At 43.4% G+C, this 24,921-nt stretch overlaps 2 protein-coding genes across 11 annotated transcripts in view; both read right to left on the reverse strand.

Annotated features, from left to right (window-relative positions):
- Nucleotides 1-9,112, reverse strand: part of CEP350 (centrosomal protein 350) — a 58,398-nt gene extending 49,286 nt beyond the window's left edge. For 5 of the 10 annotated variants that reach the window (XM_081914986.1, XM_081914985.1, XM_081914989.1 and 2 more), the window contains exons 1-2: nucleotides 6,720-6,885; nucleotides 59-144 (exon numbers count right to left, since the gene is read on the reverse strand). In XM_081914986.1, the coding sequence (XP_081771112.1) occupies nucleotides 59-112 (54 nt within the window). In that variant the 5' untranslated portion in view covers nucleotides 113-144; nucleotides 6,720-6,885. Of the gene's footprint in view, nucleotides 1-58; nucleotides 145-6,719; nucleotides 6,886-8,972 lie in introns of those variants that run through there. The other 5 variants (XM_081914982.1, XM_081914990.1, XM_081914988.1 and 2 more) reach the window with 2 other exon arrangements.
- A 3,837-nt stretch (nucleotides 9,113-12,949) lies between these two features.
- Nucleotides 12,950-24,711, reverse strand: LOC309371963 (uncharacterized protein). Its single transcript, XM_081915116.1, has 7 exons — nucleotides 24,218-24,711; nucleotides 20,450-20,533; nucleotides 19,701-19,745; nucleotides 18,410-18,493; nucleotides 17,047-17,115; nucleotides 15,649-15,687; nucleotides 12,950-14,169 (listed from the first exon to the last, which is right to left on the reverse strand). The coding sequence occupies exons 1-7, from the start codon at nucleotides 24,678-24,680 to the stop codon at nucleotides 13,352-13,354; spliced, it is 1,602 nt and encodes a 533-aa protein (XP_081771242.1). The 5' UTR covers nucleotides 24,681-24,711; the 3' UTR covers nucleotides 12,950-13,351.
- Between the last annotated feature and the right edge of the window lie 210 nt (nucleotides 24,712-24,921).

Consider the following 24,921-nt stretch of genomic DNA (forward strand, 5'->3'; position numbering starts at 1 on the left):
TTTAAGAGACAGTCTGGCAAAACTGCTTTCAAACTTAGGCAACAAAAGAAATCCGAACCTTTGACGGGGATTCGACTCTTGAACGACCTTGGATTTTGTAAAGGCACATCATTCAACTCGTTCCTCCGCATCGTGTCAATTCACCTAAAACACAAACAAATATTCACTAAGAAATCAAATAAAACAAAATCACAAGTGCATACAAAAAGTAAAGTGAACACCATGCACAACTAATGGTTTTTCATCATCCTGGAAAAAGTGGCAAGTGGGATGCTGCCTCAGGGTTCTGTCCCAGGCCCATTGGTGTTCAACATCTTTATAAACCTGGATGAAGGAATTGAGGGGATGCTCATCAAATTTGCAGGTGACACCAAACTGGGGGGGGGGGGTAGTTAATGCTGCAGAAGACAGAACTGGGATTCAATGTGACCTTAAGAGATTGCAGAACTGGGCACAAACTAACAAAATGATTTTCAGTAGGGACAAATGCAAGGTTCAACATTCTGGGCAGAAATAACCAGCTGCACAAGTGTAAGATGGGAGACACCTGGCTTGCCTGCAGTACATGTGAAAAGGATCTTGGTGTCCTGTTAAACCACAAGTTTGGCATGAGTCAACTGTATGATGTAGCAGCAAAAACAGCTAATGCTATCCTAGGCTGCGTCAACTGAAATATGGTGTCCCAATGAAGGGAAGTAATAGTACCACTCTATTCTGCCTTGGTCAAAAGACATCTCAACTACTGTGTCCAGTTCTGGGCACCACAATTTAAGAAGGATATTGGCAAGCTAGAATGTGTGCAGAGAAGGGCAACCAAGATTATCAAGGGCCTGGAAACCAAGCTTAATGAGGAACAGTTGAAGGAGTTGGGTATGTTTAGCCTGAATAAGAGGAGACTGAGAAGACATATGATAGTCATCTTCAAACATCTAAAGTGCTGTCATATGGCAGATGGAGCAAGTTTGTTTTCTCCTGCTTTGCAAGCTTTGGCGTCAAGTTACAGGAAAGCAGATTCTGGCTAAACATCAGGAAGAACTTTCTGATGGTAAGAGTTGGGGGTTTTTAATTTTCTTTTGTTGAAGTAAGATTTAATTGTGGACTTCTCAGTTCCACTCTTAGGGTGGTATCTGACTGAGTCATACTCAGAGTAGACCCAATTAAATCAATATCTTAAGTAAGCTATGAATAACTTATTTCATATACAGTGGTACCTCGGTTTAAGAACAGTCCTGTTTACGAACGATTCGGTTTATGAACTCAGCAAAACCGAAAGTAGTGTCCAGGTTTACCTCGGTCTAAGAATGGAATCCGAATGGTGGAAGGGCACTGGCGGTGGGAGTCCCCATTAGGGAAAGTGTGCCTCAGTTTAAGTACAGTTTCGGTTTAAGAATGGACTTCCGAAAGAGATTAAATTTGTAAACCGAGGTACCACTGTATACACATACTGCTTAATTATAAGAAAAAACCCTCAAAACATTTTGCAGTGGGTCTATGCTGAGTACGACCTACTTGGCTACCAGCCAAAGTGACTCCACCAGTTGTCTAAATAATGGGGCGGGGGGGGTAAGGGACCCCTGCGTAGCTTTGTCCATTCAAAGGTGACTACGGAATTGCAGCGCTCATCTTGCTTTCAGGCTGAGGGAGCTGGCGTTTGCACACAGACAGCTTTCCAGGTCATGTAGCCATCATACCACAACGGAGCACCATGACAAGTGCCAGAGCGCACAGAAGCACTGTTTACCTTCCCACCGCTGCGGTACCTATTAATCTAGTTGCACTTTTTGGCGTGCTTTCGAACTGCTAGGTTGGCAGAAGCTGGGACAGGGCAACAGGAGCTCACTTCACCATGTGGATTTGAACAGCTGACCAGCAAGCCCAAGAGGCTCAGTGGTTTAGACCACAGCGCTACCCACTCCCTTGTATTCATAAATACTATGAATATACCCACAACAATATTGGGATAGAAGGCAGAAGAGAACACACTGAATCAGGCATACGCTTCACTTCTGTGCCCTTAGGATGCCACTGCCATGCAGAGCATAGAACCGAATCAGAGCTCTATTTGGTGCCTTCTTTTAGTTTGGCACAGAGTAACTCTGTCAGCTGGAAAGTGTAACTGTGAAGCTTTGTGTCCATTTATAAGGCAAGAGGAAGCAAAATGAGATACAATTGAAGGCATACGCCTCAAGTTTTATACAGTAACAGGAATATTGTTGGGAAAAATAGTTATGACTCCTTCCAAAATGGATAAGCCATCCTGTGATCTTTGCTGATGAAAAGCAGCAAATAAATACTTTAAAACAAACAAACATACAGTGTCCAGATTAATATTTGTTATACCAGTTTAACTGTAGGGAAGCTTTACAGATACTAAGCTATTTCCTATCAGAGCCATAGGTATTTGTTCATTTGCACTGCTGACAACCAATATAGGGTTGTCACATGAATAAGAATGTGAGCTGCGAGCCAGGACCTCACCCCTAGCTGAACTCTCACTTTGTCCATAGCAAGCAACTATTCTCTCAAACTCACATCACCTGTCTATGAAACATAAGGATAACACCATGTTCACTTTCTGTAGTTCAGAGTACGTGTTTCCGTCCTAAACTTAAAGTGAGATTTTTGTTGCATCTGTAGTATTTTACTGAATTTTTAAAATAACTTAGTAGAAGTTATTTCTAAGTAAATATGATTATGCTGCTCAGCTGAAATTCTACACAAGGGATAAGCTTCAAGACACTCAGCAGGAATTATCTTTAATAAACATACACAGGATAGCACTAAGTTCCACTGATTTTAATGAAGCCAATGAAGGAAGTTAAAACAAAGACCAATATGAAAGTGAAGCAGCAAAATCCACAGAAATAGTCTGGGGGAGGGCACCTTAAAGAGGAGCCCTCTTATTGAGTGGGTTCCTAAACCATCCTTCAATAATTTTTTCCAATGCAGCTTAGAACAAAAATCGAAAATACAACAACATAATAAAAACAATAAAGCCACAACAACGCATAGAACAGCAGACAAGAATAACAGTATCAATTCCAATAACAATTCTTGGATAAAGGTATTCATGTGTCACCAAAAGAACATCATTGTAGATATTGGGTATGCCTCCTGGGAAACAATTTTTAATTGACGCTAACTTTTAACAAGTGACAGGGTTTGAGGAGAATATACCTTTAGAGGTCCTAAGGAATTCAGATACGAAACTCCTGATTGACTAGGGAAAGGCAACTTGTTACTAAAATCCAAACCTCTAATAAGGGGGACAAAGCAGTCAACATGACATCAATTTTATAAATAGGGATGTGGGGAGATTCAAGAATTTACAGGTCACCATCAGTTCCTGGTAGATTATGGAATCATAAAGACAGAATGATTAAGCATACATAATCATTAAACCAGGAGTTGCCTATGTGCACCCCATGGGCACAATGGTACTCTTGAGGATTTTCCCTTCTGCTTGTGAAGCCTCTGAAACACCCACACACACACACTGCCATTCACGGCCCCCTTTGTCATGAAGTGGTGAGGATGGTTATCTTCCCACTCTCCCTTTGAAATAAGCATATAGACTTGATGAAGGAAGTTTCAAGAGTGACACTCTGTTCCTCTTTTAGCATCATGCACTTCCCAGGGCTCACATGGCACCTGAGCAGCTGAACAGAAAGCAGAGCAACAGTGAGGGGCCAGAAGGAAAGGGGGGGGGGAGGGATTCATCTGAAAGATTGGGAGGTGGAAATTGGAGTGACCATAGGTGAGAAAGTAGAGTGTCATACGAATCAGTAAAATGGAGTTTCAAAGACAAAGTCACTTCCAGTCAAACTTGCATAAATTATATATTTTTTCAAACTACCTCCCCGCAACCCCATCACACCACATATCACCTGCCTCCATTGATGGAACCAAAAATATCATGGTTTTGGTGCTTTCCAGTGTTGCTACACTACAAAAACATGTATCTGTTTTTTGATACAGTATTAACTAACTTTTTTTCATAAATGATCTGGGGTCAGGGATGAGAAGTGAGGAAGCCAGTTATATAAATGACACCAGGTTAGTCAGATGGTGAAATCCCAAGTATCAAAAGAATTTATCCAAACTGGGTGAACAGACACTAAAACCCACTAAAAAGACACTAAAAAGATCAACAATGAAAAAGTGATGCAAAATGGGGCAAAGAAATCCAAACTTCACATGCATCAGGGGTGCCAAGCCTGCCTATGAGCTAGATGAGACCCACAGGGCCTCCCCATCTGATATGTTAGCCCTCTTCCCAGGCTTCCTTCTCTCCTCTTCAGCTCAGCTGTGGCTGCTGAGTAGCTGCTGTGGTTGTGGGAGATTTGGAGTGGGGGGTGGAGGTGAGGTTTGGCAGCTGAGAAGCAGGGAAGGGGTGTGTGGCTGTAGAATCCTGCTGCTTATGGAAAAAGATCGCTCTCTTCCTCCATTGGCAGCTGACTGTGTTTCTGTGCTGCATGCTGAAAAAGCGAAGCCTGCTTCTCAGCACCCATCACAGAAATGCAGCAAACAGCCAATGGAGAAAGAGCACAATCTCTTTCCACATCAGCAACTCTCTGTGTCCCTATGCAGAGCACTGAGAAAGGGAATCTTCTTCTCTAAATAGAATTGTCCAAATCAGGGTGTGTGTGTGTGTGTGTGTACAGATGTGTGTGAATGGGATATGGGTAGATAGATGTGGCTTTGGTCTTGCCCACTTTTGGCTCTGGCCCTATCCACTGCCCGGAAGGTTACTCACCAGAGAATGTAGTCCTAAGGCTGAAAAAGCTTCCCCACTGCTGACATTCATGATGGGGTCAGAACCAAAAGTGACTAACTAGGAAATCAATCTTGAGGCAAAGCTCAAAAAAGTCAGCGTGCAGCATAAAATAAAACCATGAATTCAATGCTAGCAGTCACATTCAATCAATTTCTTAAGTCTGGCAGTGTAATAGTGTGGATGAATTCAAGACACAGCCACATCTGGAATATTATGTGCAGTCCTGGATGCTCAACCTCAAAAAGGACACTGTAGAATTAGAAAAGGTCCAGAAAAGGACAGCTAAAATTATGAAAAGTGTTTGCAATTTTTTTTGTTTCAGATAACCGTCCATTAAGAGGCATGATAGAGGCTTATAAAATTATGAATGGTGTGGAGACATAACTTTTTCTCCACTTCCTAGAATATTAAAACTCAAGTCACCCAATGAAACTGACAGCTGAGGGCAGATAAGAGAAAGCACTACTTTGCACAATACATGGTCTATGGAATTCACTGCCACAGTATACAGTGATGGCCACTGGCTTAGGCAGCTTTAAAAGATTAGACGAATGCATAAGGTATATAGGTGTTTTGGCATGACAGCTAAATAGAACCTCTGCATTCAGAAAGCAATATGCTACTGCTGACTACCATTTGCTAGACAGCAAGAGAAAGTTTGTTGCCTTCAAACTCTGTTGGGTTATTGGGGCATCTGGTTGAACATGGTGAGAAATGGGTGACATGGGTGCTGGACTGGATTTTTTTTAATCTGATGCAGCAGAACACTTCTTACAAGAGAGATGAACGGAGACACAAACGGATCCAAATCCGTGTTTACTCAGAAGTATTTTAGACCAATGGGCCTGATGTGTACATGCAACTGCAGCCTTAGAAGTGAATGGCTTATATCGAGCCCTTAGACTTTACATTTCTTGGTGGCAGAGACCTGCCATTTCTTTCTCTCTCATCTTACTTTTTAAAAGCGCACAGGCAAACATGCGTGCCTGGGGTACCTGCCCGCGCACAAACACAGCCTTATGCATCCTCCCTGTGGCTTAAATGGCAATTTGCAATCCGAATCCCAAAGTTAGAAACGGCATCAGGTCTGCACAAACTTCTGAGCCCACATGTATTTCTTCTCCTTCCCAGTCCCAACATTTCACAACAAAAAATAATCCTTCCAGTAGCACCTTAAAGACCAACTAAGTTAGTTCTTGGTATGAGCTTTCGTGTGCATGCACACTTCTTCAGATACACTCAAGAAGTGTGCATGCACACGAAAGCTCATACCAAGAACTAACTTAGTTGGTCTTTAAGGTGCTACTGGAAGGATTTAGTTTTGTTTTGACTATGGCAGACCAACACGGCTACCTATCTGTAACTCCAACATTTCACGTTCGTCAACAGGCACTTTGAATAAATAATAATAATAATAATAATAATAATAATAATAATAATAATAATAATTTGTTATTTATACCCCGCCCGTCTGGCTGAGTTTCCCCACAACTGAATTCCCCACAACGGCCGAGACACGTAACTAACAAACAACAACAACAGTAGTAGTAGTAACAAAAACAATCTACGACGGGCTCCCTGAAATTAAAGGGCAGCGCTTGTGAAAACAGGGCCAGCCAACAGGAAACCCGAAGGCAGAACTTGTCCCTTTAAACCAGGAAGCAGCAATGACAGCCCTGGCCGAAGCTCAGAGAGAGAAACAGGGCGGCGAGGAGAGGGGAAGCGAGGCACGGGAGGTTCGCCCGCGGAACCCCCCGCTACTAGAAAACCCCCACCGACCCCACAGGGGGGCCACCACAGCCGGCCGAGGAAGGGACCCCCGCCCCGCTCGCCCTCCCTTCATAAAGCCCAGCGCCCCGCTTGGGGCTCCGGCCTCCGGGCCGGTCCCAGGGTGGAGGCCGGTGGGCCGGTCAGCCCTCGGGAGGCCTCCTCCTCCCCTCACCTGCTCTGCCGCCGTCTCGGTTCTTCCCACCCGCTTCCCGGCGGGGCGGGTGAGGTAGCCGGTTCATCTCGTCAGCCTCCGGGAACGGGGCGGCGCTGAGGGGCGGCGGCGGCGGCGGGCCCAGTGGCGGCTTCAGCGGCAACGCCGCCGCCAGCCCGGCGCCATTACCGGCCAGCAACTGACACACAGGGAGGGGGGAGGAGGAGAGGCGGCGGCGGCGGCGGCGGCGGCGAAGGCGCGCGGCAGGGCGGGAGCCGACCTCCGGAAGCCTCGCGAGATGTCAGAAAGCGGGGGGGGGGAGGAGAGGGAGGGAAGTGGCAGAGACCTTCTAAACATGGCGGCGGTTCCGGCCCGCCACGCCACGCCCTTCTCCGGACGTTGAGCGGCTGGCCCCGCCCACTTCGCGAGGCGGTTGGGAAGAGCCGGAAGAGGCTGGTAGTCTATAGCAGGCACGTTCAAAGCTAAACAATTCTGGTCATTACTCCCCCCCCCCCCAACTCAACAACTCTGTGCAATCCTCCCCTCCCACCCACCCTCGGTCCTCCTCCGTCCAATGAAAAAACTGCATTTTTTTATAGTAGATCGCAGTCTCTCGGGAGTTGGACGTGCCTGTTCAATAATAGCACCTGGTCCCAGTGCTGCTAAAAGGTACCTGCCTGAAATAACTAAAAGTATTTGCACTTCTAAGCAGCACCTTGAGATTACTAAAGATCCAGTGACATTTGCCAGACATGCATACACTGTCAGCATGGTTGTAACTGGTCTTACTCAGGGACGGAACTTTTTTTAAGAGTTCAAGGGTCATTACCTTAGGACTAATTCAAACATTAGTGTATCAATGCTGGCAAGCTGCGATAGTAAAATGTAGGCATCAAGAACCTCACAGTGAGACCACTGACTTGGTTCCTTGAGGGGACGAAATGACTGTTTGCCTTCTCCATGTAACTGACGTATTTATCAAGGTGGCAAAGAACTAAACAAGGAAGCACTTGCGGTGCTGTCAGCTGGCTCTTAAAAGCAGTAAACCCTCAAATGACAACCCCTCACATAAACACGTATCAAGGTGCGCAGCATACAAAGCCAAGCCATTTTTGCAGCCAAGGCAGAAATTGCAGGAGGCACTTCTCCCCTTCCTTGGTAGTAAAAATGCAACAAATTAGAAAATATAAAGAAGAATTTGCTACCCTGCCTGAAATCAAATCCCTAAAGCTGCCGCTTCACTCTGCCTAGTACAGTAATCATACTTGCTTTGATCGGACCATTCATTGACTTCCCCAACTATGCCTCTTCCCCTTACATGTTCCAAATTCCTCCACTTGAAGGTTAAGGAAACCGATTTGCTATGAAAGTCACAGTACACAGGTTACAGTAAGCATTAACCATACCTTCCCCTCCGATGCCGGACTGGAAGTGATCTTCAAACTGTAGTTAGAATTCTAAATGACTGTTAGCAGTAGGCCGTTAAAGTCCTGATTCAAACAACCACAAACTCATTTCCCAAGCAAATAAATGGGGGGGGGGGGAGGTCCAACAAGACAGAGGCACGTTTAATCAATCTGCTATTTACTAGTAATATTGATCTACACAAGCATAAATCCATCCCATTGAGTTCCACAGTTCACAAAAGCAGCCAAGGGTTTACTTGCAGCCAAAGTACACACGATTTCCCCTGCAGTCTACATCCTATATCTTAGTACAGAATATATATATTTTTTTAAAGGAGATAAAAGTGGTGGACACATGCAAAAAGGGCACTTGTAAGCATACACCCCAATACAAAATCCCTGGCAAAGGCTGATTACTCCGATTCCAATTGCTGCAAAAGGCTACTTTAAATAAGATTAATAGGGCACCATTACAGTTTTGAACATTGTATGGCTTGTTTAATTTATTACTTATTCTGATAAACTAGAAGCCAGTTTCTATAAGTAATTTTCAGAAATGTACCTTGGGGGGGGGGGAATCACCATAATTCCCTACTCACAGTGATTTCTACTTCCCCCTTCTAAATAGTTTTTAAAACCCACTCAAGATTTGCTTTTGCTTTACTAGTGAGTGAAACCAAAAGAAATAGACACTCCACTTGCCACAGATTTTGCTTCATTCAGTGTTTCCCCGTTAAAACCTACAGGTCTGCAGCAGCAGAAGACACAAGACAACCCTGGTCCTTTGTGGGAAAGTCATTTTCCATTTTTAACGTGACCCTTTTTGAGAAAATAATTAGCATTTTAAGAAACGCAACAAAGCTTTTACCTGCTGGAAAGCAGCACAGATGGCAAGTAAGGGAAGAACCAAGAGAACTTGCATTTTAAAGCTCTTTCGTGTGAACTGCTACCAAGTTCACAGAGCAAGTAAATCATAGCTGTGCAATCTAAATGCTGGCAGGGAAAGAGAGGAGGGCTGTATGTAAAGAAGCCTGCTATATCAGTCAGATTATTGTGACTGCAAAATATCTGCACTTCTAAGCAGCACCTTGAGATCCAGTGACATTCGTCAGACTTGCATACATGTAAGCATGGCTGTAACTGGACCAAGTACAGTACGGCAAAGGGAACAGTGCGGCAGTCATTTTTGCAGCTAAGGCAAAAATTGCAGGAGGCATTTCTCCCCTTCCTTGGTAGTAAAAATGCAACAAATTAGAAAATATAAAGAATTTGCTACCCTGCCTGAAATCAAACGCCTAAAGCTGCCGCTTTACTCTGCCTGGTAATGGCAGAGCCAGCCCATACTTGATCGGACCATTCTTTGACTACCCCAACCATGCCTCTTCCCCTTGCACGTTCCAACTGCCTCCCTTTGGAGGTTAAGCAAACCATAGTTTGCTATGAAAGTCAAAGTACACAGGCTACAGTAAGCATAAACCATACCTTCCCTCCAATGCCGGACTGGAAGTGCACTTCAAACTATAGTTAGAATTCTAAATGACGGTTAGTAGTAGGCCATTATATTCCTGATTCAAACATAACCACAAACTCATTTCCCAAACAAATAAATGGAGGAGAGTATCCAACAAGAAGACAGAGGCACTATCATGAAAACTAAGCCATGGTTTAGTCAGTATGCTATCTACTAGTAATATTGATCTACACAAGCATAAATCCATCCCATTGAGTTCCATAGAAGTTGACAAAAGCAGCCAAGGGTATAAATGCAGCCAAAGTACACACGGTTTCCCCTGCAGTCTACATCCTATATCTTAGTACAGAATATATATGTTTTTTTTAAAAATGAGATAAAAGTGGTGGACACATGCAAAAAGGGCACTTGTTAGCTTACACCCCAATACAAAATCCCTGGCAAAGGCTGATTACTCCCATTCCGATTGCTGCAAAAGGCTACTTTAAATAAGATTAATAGGGCACCATTACAGTTTTGAACATTGCATGGTTTGTTTATTAGTTATGCTGTTAAACTGGAAGCCAGTTTCTATAAGTAATTTTCAGAAATGTACCTTTGGCAGGGAATCACCATAATTCCATAAATTAACGTGACCCTTTTTGAGAAAATAATTAGCATTTTAAGAAACGCAACAAAGCTTTTACCTGCTGGAAAGCAGCACAGATGGCAAGTAAGGGAAGAACCAAGAGAACTTGCATTTTAAAGCTCTTTCGTGTGAACTGCTACCAAGTTCACAAAGTAAGTAAATCGTAGCTGGGCAATCTAAATGCTGGCAGGGAAAGAGAGGAGGGCTGTATGTAAAGAAGCCTGCTATCATTTTACATCAGTCAGATTATTGTGACTGTAAAACAGGGGCGATGGAAAGTTTTCCACTCCACAGTGCTCTTGCACACCCCTCCTAAAAATAGAAAGTGGCAGCTGGGTGCTGCAACTGAAACCAAAGATGATCCATGAACGGCGTTAAAGGAAGCCTGCTGGTATTTTGGGAAGGGCTGCCCTCCACCTGTTGAGGCCAGGATGAGAATTGGCCACACTCAGAAAAATCCATATTCTACTATCGTGGTTTGAAATTGGATAGAACTGGAGGAAGCTGCGAAATGAAAACTGGTGCCAAAAATAATGCGTGTACATTCTTCCTTTTACAAGGCAAACTTTCTATTCCTCTTAGCTGTCTCCAGCTCTATAGTTTTAATACTACTTCTTTGAGCTGTGGTGCTGTAAATGAATCTTAATAAAGCAGAGCATTAATAGAACTCCATCCCAGATTTGGAATCACTACTTTTATTGATACTGCCCTTCTGTAACACAGCCAAAAGCTATCAAATTAATGTCTGTTTCTATATGTTGATCGTGTGTACAATTAATTCTTAAAAAACACAACAGAGAAACAATCTTTTTTCAAAAGGGTATTGAAAATAAATACTATAGTATTGAAAAGCTGACAGTAAGTTTATATTATATTTATCTGTCCTATTGGTTGATCTCCAGGAATTTAAAGCTATTGTATTTCAAAAGCATCCGATCCACACTGAGTTGATTTGCTGATTGTTAGGAAGCTCAGTTCATGAACAGTGCAAAGTAGTATTGATGCTCCAGGAGCCACTACCAAAAAGTCCTACACGAAATGTTCGGCGTACACTTAATAGAGAAGACAACTGTTATAGCCACTCCTCAAAGATTTTCTGTCCACTCATTCATTTAATAATTGTGCTGGCAGGATGTATGAAATCTCTTATATAATTATAGTAGCACTAAGAAACAGCTGAGTGGCCAACAAATAGGAATTTACATGTTTTAAAATTATTTAAACATAACTATATACAGTGCAACTAGATCCCAGGTTAACAAGTAAATGGAAGGGAGATTTCCCCTTTCTGAAGGACTGGGCCCTTCTGAATAATATGGGATGGAGAGGGGGGTGAGACACTCTTGGGGGAATGGTACAAAGGTGAACCTCTACCCAGTTTTGAGCAAATCCCTGTTCCAGTAGCAGCTTCCCAACACCATTGCTCAGAAGGGCATACCTCCCACACCACATGGCACTTTGGGAGGCGCAGGTGACCTGAGCTCTACAAGTTATGAGTTCCTGGCCTAGAAAACTTCCAGACCCTGGGCTGCTGCTTGTGTTCCACACTCAAAAAAAAATGGTGTATTCAGTGTTAGACCCCAGGGATCTTCACTTCAAGGTATGACAGCCAGTTTTAATTTAAGCCGCTAAAGCATTTCTGACCTTGAGTCAGGAAGGAATGTGTAGCTGCATCATGTGCAAAAGCTCCCAAATGAAGAAAAAAACATTCTACCGAACATGGCCAGGGGCTTTTCTAGCACTTCCAGAGGCGGCCATAGTTTCCGCGGTTAAAATCCACTTACTGTAGATACACTTGGGGACAAAAAATGGCACTCTGGTGAATCTTCAAAAAGCAAGGGCGACAATTGTGCTGAGAACATATTTCGAAAATGCAGGTTTTGCAAGTTTCTCAAACACAGTAAAATCCAAGTGGCTCAATTATATAAGAATCAGTAAGTATCAAAGTCCTGAGGTTTGCACATTACCATTTACATTCAAGTACATACATTCATATACAATTAAGATGTATAGCCTGACATAAACTGAAGGCTGTCTGGAATGAAGCATTCAAAATATGTGGGCTGTCACACTTTACCAGTTGTCAGATTCAAATTTTACATGGAAAGTTCCATCTTCCTGTGGGGCAGGAATCCAAACCTGGGGGGGGGGGGGACTTTAGTCTTCATTTCTGCAATAAATAAGTTCTGCCCAGCGCAAAGGCACCATTTAAACCTCTGCTTATCTAAAATAATATTTCATATTTAATATTCATAAGTTTCAGAAGAGTGAATTATTTTGAGAAAGGAAGGACCTTGAAGCACACCAGTACAACACTTTTAAAAATCTTGATTGAACTATGGGTTAATCTATATCAGTGATTCCTTCACTCCTTTTGGGACAAGTGCAAAAATGTGTGTTTACAAAGGCTGCATCTTGTCCACCTGGGACTCCCATATGCAAAAGGAAATTCATAATGGTCAGTCTGGCAGTGGATCAACAGAGTCTGACAAGCCTTGTAGTTCTGGATTAAAAATACTGGCATTGTGAAGACAATCCCAAAGTTAGAATCTGGACAGGGCATTTGTGTTTGTATGTAAAGGCCTGCCACTCCTGACTAGAAATTCGAATTGCATCATTATGTCAATCAAACCCAACAACAGGATGTGGCTAAAGCAAACTCCAAGAGCCTGCAATTATAGGAGAGTTAGTCCATCCGAGATTTTGGTAAATGGATGACAAGAGTTGTTACTGGATATACGAAGTATTAGTGACACCTTTGAGTTTGCATTTTATTCTAATACACTTCAAGTACAAAGAAGACAGAACCATGTGCTTATTACTATTCATTAACTTGTTGCTCCCATTTGCAGTATTCTCTGAAAGGACTTCAAATTGTTAAGGAGTTCTAGCAATCCATATTCTTTTGAGATGCAAGGTCCTGAACTCTAAGAATTACAGGAGTGTCACATAAACAGAACTATGTTATGCTCTACAAGTTCTTAATATGTGAATTTCCAGCTTATTTGGAAAGGAATAAATCAGATTTAAAATTTTGAAGCACACACCTAAGAGTCAGTTCTGATTACCAAGCTGGAAATACATACCCTATCCAGCCATTAATAGATGTACACATGCTGTATTATTTTCATTCTCTCTTACAAAAATATTATTTCACCTGCAAACAGTTTTCCTGAGGAAGGACATTTTCAGGCCACACAGGTAAGACCAGGTGCGATATGCGGCTCCACAGCCCACTCAGTTTGTCTGTGTCCATGTGCTTATAGGAACCTGGCATGTCTGAGTTGGTAAATTTAGCCCAGAGGAAGTCCCTCACTTTCTCCTCAACTTGCAGTGGGCTAAGGTCCTTTCTTAGAGTTTCCTCATCCAGAAGAACAGTTAAAAGTAGGGCAACATCCTTAAAAGCTGCATTCTCATGGTCACAGTACTTGTAAAATATCAGGGTGGAACCAGCAGGCAGCGACTCAAATCGATGCACTACTGCCACCTTCCTGCCTCCCTTGAACCCAGAACTCAACTCTTCGTCCACAAGGAGTTTGACATCATCACTGTCTAGAGTGGCTTTGCTGGCCCCATCAATTTTTATTGTAGAAGCGTGCTGCGAGGATGAGAAAGCATCAGCAAGCTGGTTGCTTAAACATTTCAGGGCATCTTCCGCTTCTTTTGCAGCAGCGAACAATAAAACAGCTGGTTGCAAAAACGGTTGAGAAGAGTTGAGGCGTTTCTCCAAGATGACTTGGATTCCCTTCCACAACTTTTTGTCTTGACTTGGGTAGCTGCTCATGAGATCTCTCATTTGTTTCTGAAATGCTTTCAGGGCTTCAGTTCGCAGGTTATTTTCCAAACTATGATACGATGAATACTGAAGCACATACCATCCACCACCAGCAAGGCAAACTACTACTACTACTACTATAAGTGGCAGAATCCATGCAAATGCGTGTCCCCGATTAGACTGTTTAGAACCTAGTGCACACATATACACAAAACAAAGGATGAGAAAAAATACATACATCTGAGTTTCATTTTAGAAGTTGCTTTTATTATTCTGGCTAATTTCATCACCATTTCAGGCAGATTGGAAGGCACACTATTGACAATTCAAAAGAATTGGACTCCCCCAGAAAAACAGCAAAAAGCAAATGTCCCTAAAGTGTTAACTTTAACAAGTTCAAATTCAAGCTTGCTTTTTGAAAAATGTTCATAAATGAAATATTGGGACTGAAAATCTCACACATGGCACAAGCGGGCATTCTTAAAGTCAGTATTTGGCAGTATTTATGGCTTCTCCATTATTGTTCATTGCAAGCTTGTTTCTGCTGGAAAAAAATACATCTTTATGTCAAAATTCTCCAGTCTCAACCAATAGATTTGTCTGCTAAGGTGAGTGAAATAAGTATTCTCCCCAACCAACTTGTGGATTGTGACCATCTGCAGATAAGATTGCTGGAAGGAAACAACCTCCTGTTCATAGCCAAGTGGGATCTGCCTCATAGTTGCAGGGGTGGGGGGAGATTTCCTCCTAAATATGACTTAGGGAGGGAAAGGGGTAACATATCCTCTTAACAGGTGCAGCCCAGTAACAATTGACGCCACCTGTAGTGAGAACCCATGTCTGCATTTTTTTTTTCTTTTTTTACAAAAAGGTGCAACTGCACAAATTCACATTCAATGTAATGTGTAGTTTATCCCCACCTGCCAGAATCTCTCCAGTGTCTCAGACAGGGATCTTTCCTAGTCCTATCTGGAATTGTTGTGGACTGAACGTGGGGCCTTTTGCATGTGTACTTTACCACTGAGCTATAGCCCTTCCCTATTCCATCACAACAGAAATAGATCACCAGAAATAATGCTCACCTGGTAGTGTTTTTACACTACAAGGAACAAGGTATGTTTTAAGATATTTTAAAGCTATTCCCTCATTCAAAAGGAAAATGTCTATCGTACGTTTTTTCCTGCTCGAACAACTCTGCAGGAAGCAGAGTTGAAGTAACTGCTCTTCCTTTGATGGAAAGAGTGTTCAAGCATGCTGGATTGGTTGCGCAACCAGGTTCCCTATGAGAAATCTAACTGCGCAACCAATCCCTGCAGAAAGCAATTTTGCCAACCTTATGTCCAGCATAAGACTAGAAAAGCCCCTTGAGCTGTCGTACCCAAGCGCTAAACAACAGAATTTTGACACATGGACAGAACATCCCAACATGTCAATCTTTTCCCACTCAATGAAATTTGGCCTGTGGAGTGGAGAAAGATCTAGCCCATTGAGGCAAAATGGTTCCCCACCCGATTAAAAGCCTAGATTCTAGACAAGCAAGTCGGCATACATAATTACAGAGGTGCAAGGTTGTCAAACACATTTCAGTAAAAAAAACCACTAGATTATATCAGTGGTACAAACAGACACCACAACAACTACACATAGTCTGAAAGAAGAAAATACCTTACTTTTTGGAGCAGCATGTGGTTGTTTCTTTGGCACATGGGCTAGAATACAAACCAAAGATAAGAGATTTAAGTGCAAACCAATCCAATTATTTTCAAATAAAATTCAATAAATAATTAAATTCCATAAACTTCATGATCCAAATTGTCTTCCTACAAAAAGAGGAATATTCTCATCATATTCATAAGGCAACGGGAGAACAGCACAACAGGAATTCATATTTGAATCCAAGTAATTTCTGGAAAACCCAAACATGCATTTTTCTCAGTTGTAAACTTGCTTTGCTGTTTTAAGGCTATAAAACATATTCTGAATAACTTATTACATAATAAATGTAGCAGAGTATAAATGCCTTAGTTTATAGTGTATAGCACAATTTAAGTACCTACATTTTGTTCAAATTGTTACAAATGCAACAGCTTTCTTTGTTCCATCATTAAAATACTGTACTAAATGTATATATTTTTGCCAGTTGGAAAAACAGGAAGCATTACAATAAATAAAAGCAATTATTATTATTTAGGTAAAGAAAACAGACTCCATTCCAGTCAACATTATCCAAAAAGATGAAACAAAAAAACACACCCTGCATCACTTTGAGGAAACAGTGGCAAGGTGGTACATACTACAAACAATTATCCCTCTTCAAACTGTTTGCAAGTCTTCAGAAGTATTTAGCCAAGCAGTATTAGTAATTACCCAATACAATAGCCATGTTTGGACATAACAGTATGTCATGGCTCTTATGTCAGGAATGCCTAAGGCTAGCTATGCATTTAGGTAGAGAGGGTTTCAGGAACTTTGTTTCCACTTTTTGTTAAGTTCAGTTCCCTGTGCTGTCCAATCTGAAAGTTTAGTTAACACTAACTAAGACTAGTTTAAGCAAGCCAGCTTCATGACTCATTGTTAAAGTAAAGGTAAAGGTAAAGGGACCCATGACTGTTAAGTCCAGTCGCGGACAACTCTGGGGTTGCAGTGCTCATCTCGTTTTACTCGCCGAGGGAGCTGGTGTACAGCTTCTGGGTCATGTGGCCAGCATGACTAAGCTGCTTCTGGCGAACCAGAGCAGCCATTTACCTTCCCGCCGGAGCGGTACCTATTTATCTACTTCTGGTTTGTGCTTTTGAACTGCTAGATTGGCAGGAGCAGGGACCGAGCAACAGGAACTCTTGTCTGTCTGTCTTTATTTATTTCATTATATACCACTGCCAAACCAATGTCTTAAATCTCTCCTCTTTTACTTTCCAACCCAGAACTAGATCTACCATATCATCCTGTCAGTGTTCTATAATCATGTAACATGGAATGAACACACATTTAACCTACAGCTGTAAACATGAAAGTTTTAAAATAAAAGCAGGCAAAATACCCACACACAAAAACTGAAGTTCCATACAAACCTTGCGTTCTCGCTCTTAACTTTGTCTTTTGATTAAGCCCTTGTGGTTTCTGAACAAAATAATGTGCATCTAAAAAAAGAGGATGCAAGAAAAAAATACGTCATCACATTAGTGATATAAGGAACCAACACAATCCTAAGACTGCAAAAGGAGCCCTAGATGGAGAAAGCTAGCTAAGGATATAAGAGTAAGACAAGCTTGCAAGGAAGCCCAGCTCTAGGGGCGCAGGGAGCCCCCGACGATAGTTCAATCATAAAGTTAAGAAGACAGGTGAGGTAAGAATCTCTGTGGGTTAAGGGTTAGCAGCTTACAAAGTTTTCTGATTTCACCAAATTGTTCAGAATAAGAACAAAAAAATGATAGCAAGGAGTTTCAAAAGGAAGTAAACTTGGGGAAATGGGAATTAAAATGGCAACGCAAAGCATCAATGTAAGCACGTGTAAAGTGATGCACAGTGGGGCAAAAAATCCCAAGCCACAGATTTGGTCTCCACTTGCTGGGACAAACCAGGAAAGAGACCTTATGGTCACACAGTGAAAATGTTGATTTGGTGTGCTTGGAATACTGTGAACAGTTATGGTAAGTGCACCTCAAAAAATTGTAGAGCTTTGGGGGGGGGGGAATCCAGAAAAGGGCCACCAAAATGATCAAGGTTTTTTGAGAAAAGGTTATAATGTTTAGGTATTTTTAGTTTAGAAAAAAAAAGCAAGAGGAGAATATATGATATGATATGATAAAGCTAGGCATGGTGTGGAAAAAATGAATAGAGATAAGCTTTTCTCTCTCATGATACTAGACAGACAAAAGGAATTACTTCACAGAGCACATAGTTAAAACTGTGGGATGGTTACCAATCTGTACAGCTTTAGAAATATTAGGTAAATTCATGGAGAACTAGACTAAATAGCAACTGGTCCTGATGGCTGTATACAACTTCCAGGATCAGAAGCAACATGGCCTCCAAATGCTGGGGGATATGAGCTGGGAAGTGCTATTGTGATCTGTTCTGCCTGCAGGTTTCTTGTTGGTATTTGGTTGGTGCCACCGTGAGAACAGAATGAGGACAATACCGGCGTTTGGCATCAAGAGTCATCTTACATTTTATCACTATATTGCTTGTCAAACTGCTACCTGCATGAACAGGCTCTGATCCAACCAGAGTTTCAGGCAATGCACACAACCGCTTTTGGATATGCACACTTCAATCTATGGGTGCCGCAATGAATTCCTCACAGATTATAGCTCTATATTATGAGCTGCCTAAATTTCCAGAAAACTGCAGTGGATAAAATACAAAAAGATCCTGCACCACATAACAAACTGACACCCTGCCAGGAATAGGAAAACAGGCAACTGCTACTACCTTCTATGAATCTGCTAGCTGACTGAAAATTATCATGCCAGATTTCAGGTCTGTTTTCACTCTCCACTTCATTTGCTTCATGTTCTGAAAAGATACAAATGTTGAATCAGAGCCTAAAGGAATAAAACTATTTAATCCCATATTTACTTACAACCCCACCTTTAGATTTAGGTTTGGTCAGCCATGTGCTTCAACTAATTCATTAAGATGAGTAGTTACTTTGGACTAAATGCATATTTCAAGAATGAACTTAATTTTAAGAAATACGCACATAAAGAGCACCACACTGAATTGAGTTCAGACACTTCTTAGAAGTGAGCAGAGTTGCTTCAATATAGGTGGTCCATATTAGCAGTCTAGCCAGCTCAACAGCACAGGAGTGGATGCTCAGGAACAATTGTTCAATTGTCAATTGTTCTGGTCATTTCCACGTTTCACAAAGTGACCAAAGTATTGAAAGGACCACCTGGAGCTCCAAGAACATGCAGAAATTAGATTCCAGAAGACCATAGGAATAGGTTTACAGTGGTACCTTGGTTCTCAAATGTAATCCATTCTGGGAGTCCGTTTGACTCCCGAAACGGTTCAAAAACCAAGGTGCGGCTTCTGATTGGCTGCAGGAGCTTCCTGCACTCAATCAAAAGCTGTGGAAGCCATGTCGGACTCTATGCTTTTGAAAAACATTCGCAAGCCAGAACATTTACTTCTGATTACTTCCAACAGTAATGACTAATAAATAATTAAATCCCCCTGTAAGAAGGCCCTCCTCCAACATGAACATGCTGATAAAAATATCATCAATAATGCTGTCACCATCTCAAACGAAACAGGTGGCTCCTCAATTAAGAGAAGTTCTTATAGTTCCTAATTTATTGTCATCATGGATCTAGGCAATGACCTTTTAATTTGCGTGCAATTTTAATCTTTGATAAAATGGTAGCATTAGAAATCTGTTGAATAATTGCTATTTTCTTTAGTTACTACCTTTTTGCAATATACCTGGAAATGTTTTATAACTAAAGGGTGAGGTATAAATAAATTTGAGTTCTGTGTAGGCAACACCACAGACTACTGCATTTCACAAATCTCTGGGTCCCACCAGTTAGATTATACCTTCATACCCATTTGTATGTGTAGACATGAATGTACCTCCCTGTGGGGATAGCACTTCATGCATCTATTAATTTGGGTTCTGGCGCACAAAAGCATATGCCACAATATGCTTTAGGGTGCCATAAGTCCCAGATTATAATGGCTGCCTTTATGAAATTCAAAAGGAAAGTGATCCAACCTGATTTATTTCTTGTAGAGTCTCTGGCTTGGTCATAAGGAAGCCCTGTTAAGACAAGAAATTATTCATTAGTAATCAATATAATAAAAGGTAAAAAAAAAAGCTCGTCAATTTCTGAAGTGAGATTTCAAATAATGCTACAAGGCAAAATGCATTTACTTCAGCTCTAGCTTCCACAATTCTTGGAAATGCAAAGTTATATTTTGTTCCTTTATTTTATTGGTATAAATAAAGGAACAAAAATTAGGAGCTGGGTATCTGTTACAGAGGATGTGTTTGGACGATCAAATCCTGGTATAATAAACCAGGATATACATGAGCCTTGTTTACCTGCACACAGCCTCTTTGACACCACATTATCCCACTCTTTGTGGAAACGGGGCAACAAGTTGCAGTTGACCATAGCTTCCCACTGCATCTGAATAAGGAGCCAACAATTTCCAGACATTCAAAAATATGAAGCAATTTGTTTACCGATGACTTCCAAATCCTGGCTTGCTTGGAAGCATATCCTAACCATAGCTTCTCAGTTCAGATGCAACAAGGAACCACGCTTGTTTTCAGACTCATGCAAACACAGCAGCAAACAGGCTGTATAAAACATGAATCTGAACAGCCAGAGTCAGAATCAGTTGAATCCAGTCAGTTTTCTGAATTTCCATGAATATGTACATATAAGCACTGAACATATTACATCCAAGTATTATAGAGCAACACAACTTTGCTCGAGACTGCTGTAGACATTTTACCTGTCCTTGGACTTCTTGGACTTCTTCTAAGAGCTGGTCGAACAAGCTCAGAGTCATCTGCAATTCCCAAGATGTTTTTACTCCCTACCAAAGGAAGCAAAGTAGAAATGCAAAGAATTCAATAATCAAATAGCTACTGAAGCCACTCATATCCCTTAATTACGGAGAAAAGGCATCAATTTAAGAGCATAAGTAGAACATGCAACCCTAAGGACTCCGAAATAGAGACTGAATATTTGGCCTTCACAGGTTTTATACACCTGTCACTAAGACATAACATAAAATATAGGTAGGCAAGGCAGATTTTTGAAGATGTAATGAAGAAATGCTCCAAATATCTACTACTGGTTAGCCAATTTTTTTCCCTGCCAAATGACCACAGAATCATTAAAACATTATTTGCTAAGCACATTTTTCAAAGGAGATATAATAATGACTATGTGACAAGTAAAGTCCCCATGTTTGGGGCATGGAAGAATTGACAGAATCTGATTAAAATAGTTTCAATAATTATGTCAATTAAGCAACATTGTCTGACAACACTTAACTACAGTCATACCTCGGGTTGAAGTAGCTTCAGGATAAGTATTTTCGGGTTGTGCGCTGCGGCGACTAGGAAGTAACATGCTCTGTTACTTCTGGGTTTCGCCACTCACGCATGCGCAGACGGTCAAAATGACGTCACACACATGCGCAAAAGCGGCGAATCACAACCCACGCAGGCACGAGTTGCGTTCGCTTCTGGATGTGAACGGGGCTCCGGAACGGATCCCGTTTGCATCCAGAGGTACCACTGTATTGTTTTACAATGATATGCAACTGGGCCTATGACTTACCTTAAGAAGACATGTAGATATTGCTAGAAACTAACAATATACAGTGGATTATCGGGATGCGAATGTGATCCATGCGGGATGCACGTTTGCAACCTGCAGCGGCACGTCAGCGCATGCGCAGGTTGCAATTTGGTGCTTCTGCGCAATTTAGTGCTTCTGCACATGCACGACTGCCAGAACCCGGAAGTAACCCGTTCCGATACTTCCATGTTTCAGCGCGTCTGTAACCCAAAAAAACACAACCTGAAGTGTCTGTAAGCCAAGGTATGACTGTATAAGCTAAAGGAAAAAAGTAACCATTAACATACCATGACATCCCTCACATACCATTTTTCTTAGTCACTTATTGTTTACGCAATTCTTTCCTTCTGTGCATTCAAAATAGATGAAAATGAGGAAGAGGAAACAGAAACCTAACTTAAGAATTGTTGCAGCTTGTGAAAATTGACTGTGCCTTCTCAACAGTAAGCCCAACCAAGTTCAATAAATAAGCATATACAGAGTTTGCAGCCCAGTGATATAATTTGATTGGCAATTCTCCGGGGCGGGGGGGGGGGAGCTCCAGTGAACACAGTAGAGCTGTGATTAAACATACACAAAAACCACTGCAAAAGTCAATCCCTCCCAATATACTGGAAAGAGTGCTTGCGAGAGACCAAATAACTTAAAGAGGGGAAATGAAAGATTCATCATTTTAGGAAGAATGAATCTTAAATCTTAAAACCTATTTTGGTTCTAGCACCCCTTTTTCCAACTTTTAATATTGTTAATAGTTCTACAGATCAACACACCCCTAAAAACATTAAAGAGATCCAATAGCTTAAAGGAGAGGTTTTCAACCTTTTTGAGTCCACGGCTGCCTTGACTAAGGACATTCTTTCCATGGCTCTGCTGCGGGGAAACATGCTCTGAGCATCAGAAGCCCAGTTACATCACCCCTTTATCTGCAGCGATGGCAGCCCCTCACCACTTTTCAAACACCCTGCCTTGCTCCCTTAGTCTCCTCTCCCCTCTCCTTGGGAGTCCTCCGGGCAGCAGACCCCACCCATGGTCTCTGAGCTGCCCTAACTGCCCCAAAGAGAGTTGCCTCCTCATACTGCCCCACAGGAATGTGGGAAGAGGATGCCCCCAGCCTTAGCAACCCAGCAGAGGCTGGCCAAAAGTGAAAGTGAGGCCAGCTCCTTGCTCACCTTGGGAGGCAGCAGTAGACCCTGCCAAGCCTGCATGGCGGAAAGGCTGCCCTTTGGCATCGGGCACTCAGCTCCCAGGCAGGCATTGCACACAGCAAGCACAAGAAAGGCCAACATGGTGCTTGCCTGCCTGCCTTGTCCGTCCACTTCCAACAGCAATGGCTGATGGACTGAGTGGCTGGGCTCCCCCGGCCACTTGCTTGCTTACTCCAAGGCCGCTTCAGCTCCACATTTCTCACTGGGCCAGCCCAAGCCATTTTGGAAAGGCACAAAATGGTGCCCCACCACTCCCAAGGAAAAAGGAGAAGAGATCCTTCAGGAACAAGCAGGGTGGGGATAAATATCTCTGTCCTCGGGATCTGCTGCCCCAGGGGTTCCTGCTGCTTGAGACCGTTGCCTCACCTTGCAACAAGGCTGGGCCAGCCCTGCCCTTGAGTCCCAAGGCCAGCACGGCCGGGAATTTTGAGAGCATCTGCAGAGCCGCAGGTCCTCCTCATCTCTTCTTTAGCGAGAGGTTCCGAAATACTCGCATCTTAAAGCAGCTGTCCCCCCAAAATGGCAGCCACATAAGGGCCGCCCTGGTGGCCAAAGATCCCCGCTGTCTCTCATCCAGCGCCGAGGGCCTTCTGGCGGTTCCCTCGCTGCGAGAAGCCAAGTTACAGGGAACCAGGCAGAGGGCCTTCTCGGTAGTGGCGCCCACCCTGTGGAACCCCCCCCCCCCACCAGATGTCAAAGAGAAAAATAACTACCAAACTTTTAGAAGACATCTAAAGGCAGACCTGTTTAGGAAAGCTTTTAATGTTTAATAGATTATTGTATTTTAGTGTTTTGTTGGAAGCCGCCCAGAGTGGCTGGGGAAACCCAGCCAGGTGGGCGGGGTATAAATAATAAATTTATTATTATTATTATTATTATCATCATCCCCCATCAGGGGGCTGCCGTGAGATGCCACCAACCACTGGACTTCCAATCCAGCAGAGGCAGACTTCAGGTAACCTTTTGTAATATGGCACCCTGAGCAAGGGCAAAGTCCCGTTGTGAATCTTCCCAATGTTGTGCCCCCTTGGTTTTGCCCATGTGTGTAGGCAAACCACCTGCACCGCCCCAAATCCAGCCTTCCTCAACCTTGGGCATCCCGCCCCTAGAGAGGTTCCCGGACTACAAAGCCCATCATCCCTAACCAACAGGTCACGGATGATGGGCGCTGTAGTCCCACCAACGTCGGCTGGGGGAGGAAGGGTTGCTTCGGTCCTGTATACCTGAAGGAGCGTCTCCACCCCCATCGTTCAGCCCGGACACTGAGATCCAGCGCCGAGGGCCTTCTGGCGGTTCCCTGCAAGAAGCCAAGTTACAGGGAACCAGGCAGAGGGTCTTCTCGGTAGTGGCGCCCGCCCTGTGGAACGCCCTCTCATCAGATGTGAAGGAAATAAGCAGCTATCCTATCTTTAAAAGACATCTGAAGGCAGCCCTGTTTAGGGAAGCTTTTAATATTTAATGCTTTACTGTTTTTAACACTTGATTGGGAGCCGCCCAGAGTGGCTGGGGAGACTCAGCCAGATGGGCGGGGTAGAAATAAATAAATAAATTAATTAATTAATAATAATAATAATAATAATAATAATTCGACCATGAGCGGGGTATAAATATAATAATAATAATAATAATAATAATAATAATAATAATAATAATAATAATAATAATTCGACCAAACCGAAGCGAGCCAGACAGGCCTGCCCACTCACCTTCCGAGGAGGCGGCCGAGGCTTCTCGCGGGGCCTGCCTGTCCTCCGCCCTCTCGGGCCTCCTGAACGGCGTCGGCGGGTGGCGCCTCCCGCCCGAGCGGAGGCCGTAGGGCGCGGCGAGGGTCGCTTCCTCGCTCGGCTCCCCTTCGTCGTCCTCCTGCTCCTGCTCGTCGTCCTCCTCCGCTCCCCTCATCCTCCTCCTCCTCCGCAGCCTCCTCGCCGGCGTGGCCGGGTGCTCCAGCACCTCCTCGGAGAAAGTCACTCCCCGCCGCAGCAGCGGCTTCCTCCCGGCCGGGCGGGAATAAGGAGTGGAACTGCTGAGGGGAGTGGAGGCGATGCTGCCGCCGCCGCCGCCATCTTGAGAGGCGGTTCTCCTCAGGGGCGGCCTGGGCGTCACGTGACAGAAGGCCCCGCCGCCGCCGCCGCCGGATCCTGAGGAAACAGCCGGGCTCTCTCCTAGCATCGCCTCCCGGGCGCTGCAGGCCGCCCTTGGCGGGCAGCCCGAGACGATATATGGGCCTGGCCGGCTTCAAACCCCCGGCTAATACGCAGCCAGCCACTGGGGGAGAAGCTGCGCAGTGCAAATACAGTAAATAAATCAAACTCCCCTTCCTCACGCTCGCCTCCGTGGACTGCTTGGCCGCCTCAGTCCCTTGCCCAGTCTCCCTCCTTCCCTCCCCGGAACTCGCGCATTCACACGAGCA

This window comes from Podarcis melisellensis (genome assembly GCF_964234715.1).
Source record: "Podarcis melisellensis genome assembly, chromosome: 6".
Taxonomy (NCBI): domain Eukaryota; kingdom Metazoa; phylum Chordata; class Lepidosauria; order Squamata; family Lacertidae; genus Podarcis; species Podarcis melisellensis.

What these genes read in the sequence shown, in the direction of transcription:
- LOC309371963 (XM_081915116.1), bottom strand. Translation starts at nt 24,680, where the DNA reads ATGCTAGGAGAGAGCCCGGCTGTTTCCTCAGGATCCGGCGGCGGCGGC. An exon ending in CTCGGCCGCCTCCTCGGAAG is followed by an intron (nt 20,534 to 24,217) that starts GTGAGTGGGCAG and finishes TTCCTTTGGTAG; the next exon opens with GGAGTAAAAACATCTTGGGA. An exon ending in CTCTACAAGAAATAAATCAG is followed by an intron (nt 18,494 to 19,700) that starts GTTGGATCACTT and finishes GTATCTTTTCAG; the next exon opens with AACATGAAGCAAATGAAGTG.